The sequence below is a fragment of the Protobothrops mucrosquamatus genome, unplaced genomic scaffold (assembly GCF_001527695.2).
Source record: "Protobothrops mucrosquamatus isolate PMUCROS unplaced genomic scaffold, P.Mucros_1.0 scaffold1297, whole genome shotgun sequence".
NCBI lineage: Eukaryota > Metazoa > Chordata > Lepidosauria > Squamata > Viperidae > Protobothrops > Protobothrops mucrosquamatus.
In genome coordinates this window covers 36709-49376 of record NW_015387499.1, presented here as the reverse complement: position 1 = coordinate 49376, position 12668 = coordinate 36709, and the positions used below count along the sequence as shown (strand labels likewise).

The window sequence follows — 12668 nt, the reverse complement described above, 5'->3', positions numbered from 1 at the left end:
CTTTTCGCCGCGCCCTCAAGACATGGCTTTTTCAACAAGCGGGCCTGGCCTAGGGAGAATTTTAAATAGGGATAATTTTAATTCGAATCTTAATTAATTATACAGCGACAAATATTTGGTTTTTAATTGGTTTTATGGGGAATGGCGTTTGTGTGTTTTAATATGCTGTGAGCCGCCCTGAGTCCTATAGGGAGAAGGGTGGCATATAAGTTTAAATAATAATAATAATAATAATAATAATAAAGAAAAAAAGAGAGAATGAATGAAGAAAGAGAAAAGAACAAGAGAAAAGAACAAGAGAAAAAAGAGAAAGAAAAGAAAAAAATAGAAAGAGAAAAATAGAAAGACAATAAAAGAGAAAAAGAATGAAGAAAGAAAAAGAAAGAGAAAGAAAAAGACAGAGAAAAGAGAAAAAGACAAAGACAAAGAGAGAAAGAAAAGAGAAAAGAGAAAAGAAAAAGAGAAAAAATGAAAAAGAAAAAATAGAAAGAAAAAGAAAATGACAGAGAGAAAGAATGAAGAGAAAAAGAAAAAAAGAAAGAAAAGAAAAGAAAGAAAAAACAAAGAGAAAAAATTGAAAAAAGAAAGAAAAAGAAAGAAAGAAAGAAAGAAAGAAAGAAAGAAAGAAAGAAAGAAAGAAAGAAAGAAAGAAAAAAGACAGGCAGAGTAAAAGAGCTGTAAATGTCTCACTTAGTGACATAACCTTTGGGCTCAATTGTCCCGGTAACTCGAGGACTACCTGTATTCTTCCAATGCTAAACAACAACAACAAAAATCCTCTTTTTTTCCCCCACCAGTGCCAAAAAGAAAAAGAAAGCAAAAAACAGTCCCTTAGCAACTGAGAGGATACGGATTGGGAATCTGGCAAAGGCAAAATGGCTTCAGCTGCCAAGACTCAAGGACTGAACCCCAGTTGCAAAACATCTGTAGGGACACAGAGGCTGAGCATCCGGCACGGCTGTGGGGAAATCGCGGGAAGGTGCAAGCAGCTGTGGGGGAGGGCTGAAGGTCGAAATCAAGGTTGCCACCCAAAGGGCAGTACTGGGACACGGGTGAGAGAGCTGGATTCTTTTTGCAATAGTCGGAGAGGTGGAAGAACTTAAATCGCTGATGAAAAATCAAGCAGCAGCTTTTAGTGTTTCTTCCTTTCCTTTCTCTTTCTGCCTTTTCCTTTTCCTTTCTCCTTTCCTTCCCTTCCTCTTATAGCTTCCCTTCCTTTCCTTTCCTTTCTCCCTCCCTCCCTTTATATCCCACTTTTAATTTTCTTTATCTTAAATAATTTAAGGTGGCAAACACACACAATACTCCTTCTTACTCTTATTTTCCCCACAATGACAACTCTGTGAGGTGGGTTGGGCTGAGAGAGAGGGACTGGTTCAAATTCTGGCAGCTGGCTTTCGTGCCTAAGGCAGGACTAGAACTCACCGTCTCCTGGTGATTGGCCCAAAGTCACCCAATTGGCTTTCATGTCTAAGGCGGGACTAGAACTCACCATCTCCTGGTGATTGGCCCAAAGTCACCCAATTGGCTTTCATGTCTAAGGCGGGACTAGAACTCACCATCTCCTGGTGATTGGCCCAAAGTCACCCAATTGGCTTTCGTGTCTAAGGCGGGACTAGAACTCCCAGTCTCCTGGGGATTGGCCCAAAGTCACCCAGCTGGCTTTCATACCTAAGGCAGGACTAGAACTCACAGTCTCCTGCTGATTGGCCCAAAGTCACCCAGCTGGCTTTCATGTCTAAGGTGGGACTAGAACTCCCAATCTCCTGGTGATTGGCTCAAAGTCACTGTGCTGGCTTTCATGTCTAAGGCAGGACTAGAACTCTCCGCCTCCTGGGGATTGGCCCAAAGTCACCCAGGTGGGACTAGAACTCAGAATCTCCCAGATTCTAGCTTGACCAAATGGCTGGCTTTCGCCTCTTCTTAGCAAAAATCCCACCAAGGAAGACGAACAGCCGCCGGATCTTGTGCATCTAACCAAATTCCGGAGCCCTTTTTATCCTGCACTGCCTGCTTGTTCAGGAAAAAAAGCTGGGAGAGGGTCAGGGTGAATTCGCCCCATAAAATGCCCAGCACACGAGAATAAGGGCCTTTTTTTAAATTATTCATTCATCCTCTTCTTAGCAAGAGAGGAAAAATCCACAAAAAGCAGCCACTTTCTGCCTCCGAAGAAGCTCGCTACGGATCAAATGCTTCTCACGCAGGGCACAGAGTCCCCGTTTGCCCCTTTCACTCACACACACACACAAACACACACACGCACACGCACGCAAACACACACACCGGTCAAGGATGAAAAAAGAATTTACCCAAAATGCAGAGGATGCCATCTGGCTGGGACTTGTTGCTCTCCGTCAGAATGTTTTGAATTTGTCGAAGTCGGCTGCAGCTGGGAAGAGAAACAGGGAAGGAGAATTAAGAGGCCGTGCTGGGAAAGGAGGCCGAATTTCCAGCCCCGCCAATTGCAGAAGGAAGCGTTTTAGGCTGAATTGGCAAAGCAGAGAAGTTATTATTATTATTATTATTATTATTATTATTATTATTATTATTATTATTATTATTATTATTATTATTATTATTATTATTATTATTTTGCCTTCTGCAGAGTTTGCAAAATGCTATCCAATCATTTGTCTGAAATGGTATATAGGGTTTCCAGCCTGAGCAGGGGGTTGGACTAGATGACCTCCAAGACCCCTTCCAGCTGTTCTATTCTATTCAAACTCAATGGGGGAAGCCAGATTCACTTAACGGCCATGTATATCATCTTCATAATTATAGCAATTCCCTTAACAAATGTGGCAAGAAAATTTGTAAAATGGAGCAAAAATTGAAAGAAAAAAAGAAAGAGAGAGAGAGAAAGAAAAAGAAAATGAGAAAGAATGAAATAAGAAAGAGAAAAGAAAGAAAAAGAGAAAAAGAGAAAAAGAAAGAAAAAGAGAGAAAGAGAGAGAAAGAGAAAAGAGAAAAGAAAAGAAAAAGAAAGAGAAAAAATAGAAAGAGAGAAAAAAAAGAAAGAAAGAAAGAAAGAAAGAAAGAAAGAAAGAAAGAAAGAAAGACAGGCAGAGTAAAAGAGCTGCAAATGTCTCACTTAGCGACATAAACTTTGGGCTCAATTGTGCCAGTAAGTCGAGGACTACCTGTATTCTTCCAATGCTAAAAAAATAAAAATAAAATCCTCTTTTCCCCCCCTCATCAGTGCAAAAAAGAAAAAGAAAAAACAGTCTCTTAGCAACTGAGAAGATACGGATTGGGAATCTGGCAAAGGCAAAACGGCTTCAGCTGCCAAGACCCGTGGACTGAACCCCAGTTGCAAAACATCTGTATGACCGTCGCAGCATCCCCGCGGTCACGGGATCAAAATTCAGAGCCTTGGATGACAGTTCGCAGCGTCCCCAGGGTCCACGGGATCCCTTCGTGTGACCTTCTGACCAATCAAATTCAACGGGGGGAAGCCGGATTCACTTAACGACGGTGTTATTCACTGAAGAACCGCACGATTCACTTAACAACTGTGGCAAGAACCGCCGTAAAACGCGGCAAAAACTGTCTTTAAAAAATAACCACAGAAACGTCAGGCTGAATTGTGGCGGCGTTAAGTCCAGGACTTTCTGTGTTTGCTGCGAGCCGTTGAAACCGTTACTGCTGCTCTGACCCACGGCCAAGGCTTTTTATAGCCGGGGTGCCAAATTCCGGCCCACGGAGAGACTGCAGGGAAAACTGCCTTGGGATATTTATTTTCTCCCTTCGGCAGAGCGACGTTCCCAGATTCTGCCCTCCTCCAAATCAGCGCAAACTTATTTGTTTAGATTCCTGAAATTGTTCCCGTCTCTCAACTCTGGCATCTTTTTAAGATTTATGGATATCAATTCCCAGAATTCCCCAGTCAGCATGGAAAGAACCTTTCTTTACAAAGGGCTCAAGAGAAGGAGCTCTTTTGCCAATTTTTTTTTGGCAGGATTTTGTTGCTACAAAAGGATGCAGGGGGAAAAAAGGCCGGATTCTCACAAGCAGGCCAGATCAATCATCTGTATGGGTTGTCCTCAGCTTACGACCACAACGGAGCCCAACATTTCTGCTGCTAAGCAAGACATCTGTGGACTTGGCTCCGTTTTACGAGCTTTCTTGACAGAGTTGTTAAATGAATCCTTGCAAGTTGTTAAGTGAGTCACACGGTTGTTAAGTGAATTCGGCTTCCCCATTGACTTTGCTCGTCAGAAGGTCGCAAAAGGGGATCACACGACGCAGGGACGCCACGACCGCCGTAAATATGAGTCAATTGCCAAGCGTCTGAATTTTGAACATGTGACCCTGGGGAGGCGGCAACGGTCGCGTGGAAAACGGTCCTAAGTCACTATTTTCACTGCCGTGAGAACTGTGAACGATCACTAAATGAACTGTTGTAAGTTGAGGACTACCTGTATTTTATTTGCCACCTCCTCCCCCCAAACGTCCTTACGTTCTCGTCACCATCACCCTGTCGGACAAGGCAAGCAACTGGCTTCGAGACATCTACAGCGACGCTCCCAAGTCACGGATATATTTAAAAGACGCATCCACACAACACGCCTATCCCAAATGCTGATCTAGCCTTGCTTCCTGGTTTTGCAATTTACACCCACACAATGACGCTGACAAGGTGAGCTGCAAATCTCCTCTCTACACACACACCCCCCACCAGCCCAGGTTTGATAAATGCACCCGCTCCGTCTGATTTGTGGTTGTGGGAACACAGCCACACTTTAAACTTCCAACTGTCAAATGGTCCGGCTGAATATAACTCCAGGTGCTAAGCCGCGCAGGCTGGTTGACTAGTTGTCCAGGTGTGGATTTAGATTTTTCTTCTTGGGAGAGGTTTCGAGAACCGCAGTCATCCTGCCTGCAGACGTGGGATTTCCTGGTGGTGCCCTATCCACCTCTAACCCCCAGTTTGCCCAGGTCTGCTCACGGTTCTCCTGCTTGGGGCCAACTGGGCAACCCCGGGGACGCCTCCCTGCAGGGTGGCCAGGCAGAGGGGCAGCTTGCCCCTGCCTGCTTTGGGGTGACTATCCAGCCCCACCGACCTGGATCTCCTGGTGGTCTCCCATCCAATCCCAACCAGGCCCAATCTGCTTTAGCCATCCTGCAGGATTTGAACACAAAACTGTGCCCCCCCATCCCCCCCAATATAGACCCCCCCTGCACACGTGGCCCCCTCGCTTGCCCCGCCCCCAGGCCCCGCCCCCTGCCCCACCCGCGGCCGCCTTGGGGCGGCTCCCCAGCGAGGGATTGTTTCAACCCGGCATGAACGAGGAGGGGCCGCCCCGGAAGCGCCTGACACGGGTCAGGCGCGTCGTGCGAAGGCGGCGGCCGACCCGGGTTGGCTCACCTGGCGGCGGGCCGGGCGCCCCCTCGCGCCTTGGAGCGCCCCCTGCCGGCCGGGGGCGGCAGCAGCCCCAGCGGGCTCCGCGAGGGGAGCAGCGCCATTGTCCGTCCGCCGGGCCTGCCGAGCGCTCTGACGGGAGGGGCGGGCCGTACCAACGGGCCAGCAGCTGGAGGGAGGGACGCGGGAGGGAGGAGCCAACAACGCCGCCCCCCTCAGGGCGGACCTCCAAGTCTCCCTCCTCCCTCGCACGACGGACACCCCCGCCCGCCGCCAGTATGGTACGGCCCGGGAGCAGCTGTTTGCAGGGGGAGAAAAGAAAGAATGGGAGAGGGAGAGGGCCGTTGCCCCGGCAACCGCAGAGCAGCCCGCCCCGCCCCTAGCGACCGCCCTGTCGGACGCGGAGAAAGGGGGCGGGCCTTAGCAACGCCTCTCTTTCCCCAACCGGCGCCCTCCGGCTTGGGGACTCCCAGGCCCATCCTCCCCTGCCCGGCCTTGCCAGACTACCATTTCCATGATTCCCGGCCAGTAGGAATTTTCAGACGTTGAAGATAAAGGAAGGCCAGAATAGCCACTGAGGACAGTGATGAAGAAGATGCTGAGGATCTGGGTGCGAATTCTGAAGAAAGAGACGAAGATTAACAGCTGCCTCTCAGTATTTTGCAAGCTTGGCAACGTTAAAGGTGGCTAGACTTCAATACCCAGAATTCCCCAGCCAGCATTGCTATTTGGGGGATTCTGGGAGTTGAAGTCCAGCCGTCTTCCGGTTGCTGAGATGGAGAAACATTGTTTTAACCATAATTTGGTTTTTAATCTCTCCTGCCTTTTATCTTTCTTGTTAATTGAACTTTTAATTATTTGACTGTTTTAATTCTAATTTATATGGGTTTTGTTTTTCTCTTGGGAGCCATCCAGGAGTCACATAGGCAAGATGGGCAGCTATATAAACCATTTTTTCCCCTCTTTCTCCTTTTTTCCCCCTTTTCAGTTACAATCTTTCACATTTCTGCCTGAGACACCAAAGGACATTTAATGCTCTTTTTAAAGAGGTGTTTAAAGAAACGCCTGGATATTCTCACACACATGCAAATACACCCTCAATCTTTAATCTGACTGGATGAACCACATTCTATCAAAGTTTGCTCTCAGTCCATTTCCCCCCTTTAAACAAAGAAACAAATCTTGTAATTTTCTGGGGCTGAATCCCGATAAACCATTTAAGGCGTGAAAAATGATCGTTCAGGATCTATTTCCAAGGCTGACCCAGAGGCCAGCTGGCAATTTCTCGCCAGGGAGAGTGTGGGCAGAAAAACACCTACTATTTTCTGCATGATAGAAATTGTTTGATAAGATCAGAAACAGCCACATAAATCAAAATAAAATCATAAATCAAAATAAAAAAGGTGCTGAGACTCTAGAAAGAGTACAGAGAAGAGCAACAAAAATGATTAGGAGACTGGAGGCTGAAACATATAAAGAACTGTTGCTGGAATTGGGTATGTCTAGTTTAACGAAGAGAAGGATGAGGGGGGACATGATAGCCATCTTCCAATATCTCAGGGGCTGCCCCAAAAAAGAGGGAGTCAAGCTATTCTCCAAAGCGCCTGAAGGCAGGTCAAGAAGCAACGGATGGAAACTCATCAAGGAGTGAAGCAACCTAGAACGAAAGAGAAATTTCCTAACAGTGAGAACAATTAACCAGTGGAACCACCTGCCTCCAGAAGCGGTGAATGCTCCAACACTGGAAGTTTTTAAGAAGAGACTGGACAGCCATTTGTCCGAAATGGTGTAGGGTTTCCTGCCTGAGCAGGAGGTTGGACTAGATGACCTCCAAGGTCCCTTCCAACTTTATTATTATTATTGTCACATTTTCTCCTGCAGCAGAAAACCCTGGACATCACCTGGCTAAGATCTGTCCCAGGAAAGGAAGCCCCAGACAGCCACATTCAGATGACATCTGGAGGCATAAACTATAAAGCCCTTTTTTTGAGGCTTGAATATCATGCAGATCCCGACCAGATTGCTTCAGAGAGTCTTGCAAACTCAGAAAATTTGTTTTATTATGCACTTTGCACAAGGTTGCTTTCTCCCAAAGGAAAAGATGGCGTGGACTTATTGTGGGAACAGAACCAATGGCAGCCAACACTAAAAAAAAATAATTGCTGGAAACTGCAATGACAGAATATACAAACTTTTAAAACTCTTTTTGTTTGGGGTTTATCCAGAACTTGGAATTGGCAGATGCAATATGATTGAATAGTGTAATTTGCATCGCTTGTGCAAATTATATAACTTCCACTTGTATGATGATGTCATAATGGATGCGTGACATCATCAGGGCATCATCAAGCATTCCCAAAGAGCGACATCCACGAATTATGACTTAGCGCTGTATTTCAGCCCAACAAACTGTGGATTGTCCCACCAATTTTGGTTCAGCAATATGTGAACCCAGTCCCCATTCTGAAATAGAAAAAAATATTTTCATTGCACATGCTTCACGCTGAGATCTCCTGAGGTACAATGCCATACCTAAACTCGTGAAGAAGGAAGGAAGGAAGAAAGGAAGGAAGGAAGGAAGGAAGGAGAAAAACGCAGCAGGGAAGGAAGGCAAGGGAGGGAGGGAGGAAGGAAGGAAGGAAGGAGGAAGGGAAGGAGGGAAGGAAGGCAAGGGGAGGGAGGAAGAAAGGAAAGAGAAAGAAAGAAGGAAAGAAAGAAAGAAAGAAAAAGAAAAGACGAAGGTGGGAAGAAATGTAAGGGAGGGAGGGAGGAAGGAAGGAAGGAAGAAGAAAGAGAAAGGGAGGATGGAAGACATAAGGAAGGAGAGACAAAGAAAGATGGAGAAACAGGAAAGAGACCTTAAAGAAGGATGGACGGAGGAGAAGGGGGGAAGGAAGGAAGGAGAGAGAAGGAGTCAAGGAAGGCAAGAAGGAAGGGAGGAAGAAAGGAAAGAGAAAGAAAGAAAAAGAAAGAAAGAAAGAAAAAGAATGAAAGAGAAAAAGAAATGAAAAAGAAAGAAAAAGAAAAGAAGACGAAGGTGGGAAGAAAGGTAAGCAAGGGAGGGAGGAAGGGAGGAAGAAAGAAAAAGGGAAGGGAGGGAGGGATTAAGGAAGGAAGGAAGGAAGGAAGGAAGGAGAAAGAAAGGGAGGATGGAAGACGTAAAGAAGGAGAGACAAAGAAAGATGGAGAAACAGGAAAGTGACTGAAAAGAAGGATGGACAGAGGAGAAGGGAGGGAGGGAGGGAGGGAGGAAGGAAGGAAAGAAGGAAGGAAGGAAGGAGAAAGAGAGAGAGAAAGGGTCTCCTCCACTGACTTGCTTTCTAATCTGGAGCTGACCCCATCTTTGTGGAATTTTGGGGGGGAAACATTTCAAAAGGCTCTGGTTTGGGTTAGGGTCTTCCCTGGATGCCATTGTGCTCTCTTTCCATTTCCTTGTCCTTGTCCTGCTGACCTTGTGCTTCCCGTCTGCTTATCACAGTTGCCATTGTCGTCATGTTGATTAATGTCGAGCTCGCCTTGGACCTTTCAGCCACTGTTTACTTAGCCTCTTCGGCCCTGCAACTGTGACAGGGCGGAAGCTGAATGATTAAACCAGCCATAAATCTCCTTCCCCTTCTCGGCAGCTCCAGAAAGCCTCCAGGCCTTCAACGACAGCCCTGCTTCGGATGCAGGATGTCAGTAATCCACAAAGAATAGAATAGAATAGAATAGAATAGAATAGGATAGGATAGGATAGGATAGGATAGGATAGGATAGGATAGGATAGGATAGGATAGGATAGAATAGAATAGGAATAATAATAGAATAATAATAGAATGGAATGGAATAGAATATAGGATAGGATAGAATTAAAAATAAGAATAGAATAGAATAGAATAGAATAGAATAGAATAGAATAGAACAGAATAGAATAGAATAGAATAGAATAGAATAGAATAGGAATAATAATAGAATAATAATAGAATGGAATGGAATAGAATATAGGATAGGATAGAATTAAAAATAAGAATAGAATAGAATAGAATAGAATAGAATAGAATAGAATAGAATAGAATAGAATAGAATAGAATAGAACAGAATAATAATAGAATAATAATAGAATGGAATGGAATAGAATATAGCAGTGATGGCAAACCTTTTAGAGACTGAGTGCCCAAACTGCAACCCAAAACCCTCTTATGCATCGTCGGGTGCCGGGTGGGTGTGGCCCATTGGGTGGGCGTGGCTGCGGTGGTAACGGCAGACTGGGTGGGACTAAAAAGTTCAGTCAATCAACTTTGCAAGGTCTTTTTTTCCCCGCGAGAAGTTGAAATTAACCGATTGATTGAACCTTTTTTTTTTGTACACGGCAGCGGAGGCCTAAAGCGAAAAGGTTTTATAAAACCTAGTGAAGGCCTAGGACTTGGACGATGGTGCGCGTGCCCACAGAGAGGGCTCTGAGTGCCGCCTCTGGCACCCGTGCCATAGGTTTGCCACCACTGGAATATAGGATAGGATAGAATTAAAAATAAGAATAGAATAGAATAGAATAGAATAGAATAGATTCTATTCTATTCTATATTCTATTCAATAGAATATAGAATAGAACAGAATAGAATAGAATAGGAATAATAATAGAATAATAATAGAATAATAATAGAATGGAATGGAATAGAATATAGGATAGGATAGAATTAAAAATAAGAATAGAATAGAATAGATTCTATTCTATTCTATATTCTATTCAATAGAATATAGAATAGAATAGAATAGAATAGAATAGGAATAATAATAGAATAATAATAGAATAATAATAGAATGGAATGGAATAGAATATAGGATAGGATAGAATTAAAAATAAGAATAGAATAGAATAGAATAGAATAGAATAGAATAGAATAGAATAGAATAGAACAGACAACGGAACAGAACGGGTTTTTTTTTTTTTTTTATAAATGCTTGAGTAAGGTTCTTGTGTTGCTTTTGACAAAGCGGGGGAGGAAAGAGGCGTCTGTGTGTGCTGGTTGGGTTGCAGTTTTGCACAGGTTTGTCTGGGCCCAAATCCTTTCAGCACAAAAGTTCCCTCCAGGTGGCATGTGTGATTTAACCCACAACCGTCCGCAGCCGGGGCCTTCTGCAGAAGGTGTGGTTTGTTCTCTCAACACAAGGAGGCAGTGGATGCACAAGAAACACACAATGGCCACAGACACAACTGGGACAGTCCTGGCCAAGATGGGACCAGGGACAGGAGCAAGCCGGAGGGAACGTCTCTGCTCCGGGTGCGAGAGACGGGGACGGCAGCTTGCCAAATAAAGTATTCAATTTTACAGTCGTTCCAACATACAACCATAATTTGCAGCCTCTGCACGGTCATATGTTGAGGACCACCTGTTCTGTGTGAGCATCTTGAGGATTAATAAAGGAGAATATTTGTAGCTCAGGGTTGATAGGGGGGGTCCTTGGTGCTCTCTGTGCTGGGTGGTTTTCTTGCAGACGTTTCATCACCCAACTAGGGAACATCATCAGTGCTAGAAGGGAGTGGGGTTTGCAGAGAGGAGGAGGACTGTGGGGTCCTTGGTGCTCTCTGAGCTTGGTGGTCTTCTTGCAGATGCTTCATCACCCAACTAGGGAACAACAGAAATTTTGGGTTCCCTTTTGGACAAAAGACGAGGATACCTGTAATCAAAATTTGCAGCCAAAGTTTACCATCAAAGTTTACCACCTCGGCCTGGACAGTCTCTGAGTCGCATTGTGTGCAATAAATGCTTGGGGGTTTTTTGGCACTTATTCGGGTCTGCTACTTCTGCTGAACAACCATCATGCACACCCAGCATGTGAAAGAAAACTAAGCTAAACAGCTACAGGGTTGTGCGGGGATCCTGGACTCGTTACCTGCCATCCACCTTGGGAACAAACCTCGGTTCCCAATCGCGGATTCTAAATTCTGCCCGTTTCAGCTCCTGTCCTGTGGTGCTCTGATTCCCAGCTGTTCCTGATGGGGGACTAACAGAGTGGGAAGGGACCTTGGAGGTCATCTAGTCCAACCCCCTGCTCAGGCAGGAAACCCTATACCGTTTCAGCCAAATGGATGTCCAGTCTCTCCTTAAAAACCTCCAGTGTTGGAGCATTCAAAACTTCTGGAGGCAGGTTGTTCCACTGGTTAATGGTTCTAACTGTCAGGAAGTTTCTCCTTAGTTCCAGGTTGCTTCTCTTTTTGGTTAGTTTCCATCCTGCCTTCAGGTGCTTTGGAGAATAGCTTGTCCTGCCTTCAGGTGCTTTGGAGAATAGCTTGACTCCCTCTTCTTTGGGGCAGCCCCTCAAATATTGGAAGACTGCCATCATGTCCCCCCTCGTCCTTCTTTTCATTAAACTAGACATCCCCAATTCCAGCAACCGTTCCTCATATGTTTTAAAGCCTCCAGTCCCCTGATCATCTTTGTTGCTCTTCTCTGTACTCTTTCTAGAGTCTCAACGACTTTTTTACATCGTGGTGACCAAAACTGGATGCAGTATTCCAAATGTGGTCTTACTAAGGCCTTGTAAAGTGGTATTAACACTTCACGTGATCTTTATTTTATACATCTCTTAATGAAAGGCTAGGACTGCGTTGGCTTTTTTGGCTGCTGCAGCACATGGCTGGCTCATATTTAAGCGATTGTCCACTAGGACTCCGAGTTCCCTCTCGCAGTTACTGTTCTTGAACCAGGTTAACCTGCTGGTTAAACCATATTCCCGCGTCTCACGTGTCATGGGAACAGAAGCAGGGAGTGAAAAATGAAGGGCAAACTTTCAAATCTCCCCCTTCTTCCCCTTTTCTTGGCAGTTGAAAAATGAGTTCCTTTATTCTTTGATTCAAAATCCCAATAAAGAGCGTGGGATCCGTATACGTAGGGGATAAAATGTCCCCAGTATAAGTGAGATTCAGAAGGAATAATAAATATGTGTAGTAATGGATAATAGAAATGGACTAATGTTGGTTGAAGGAGGAATAAGTCACAACGAAGCTTTGGGCTGCAGAAGTGAGCGTATAATAGAATATGATTTATTAGGTTATTACAGATAAAGTGGACTTCAAAGGCCGATGTCTCTTTGTGTCGAAATCTGCAGCTAATTGTATTTCTGCCTCTATTTATTTCTTTTACTACGGTTAGGCTGTTTTTGTTACTGCTGGCTCTGCGGAGTGCCGTGTTTTGGCCAAAACGCAGGAATCTGACTCATTTCCGATACGCGACCTCAGCACAGGAGAGGCCTGACTACTCCAGAATGAGATCATGCAGACCCGTCTCGCATCTGGACTCAAAGTTTGCCAAAAAGTAATTTGAAATTT

General features: G+C 44.9%; 1 protein-coding gene across 1 annotated transcript in view; it reads right to left on the bottom strand.

The window, feature by feature from the left end:
* CUNH20orf194 (chromosome unknown C20orf194 homolog) overlaps window positions 1-12668 on the bottom strand; it is a 99669-nt gene that overhangs the window by 73166 nt on the left and 13835 nt on the right. Inside the window, exon 2 of the mRNA XM_015821289.1 lies at window positions 2310-2389. Within this exon, the coding sequence (XP_015676775.1) occupies window positions 2310-2389 (80 nt within the window). The remainder of the gene's footprint in view (window positions 1-2309; window positions 2390-12668) is intronic.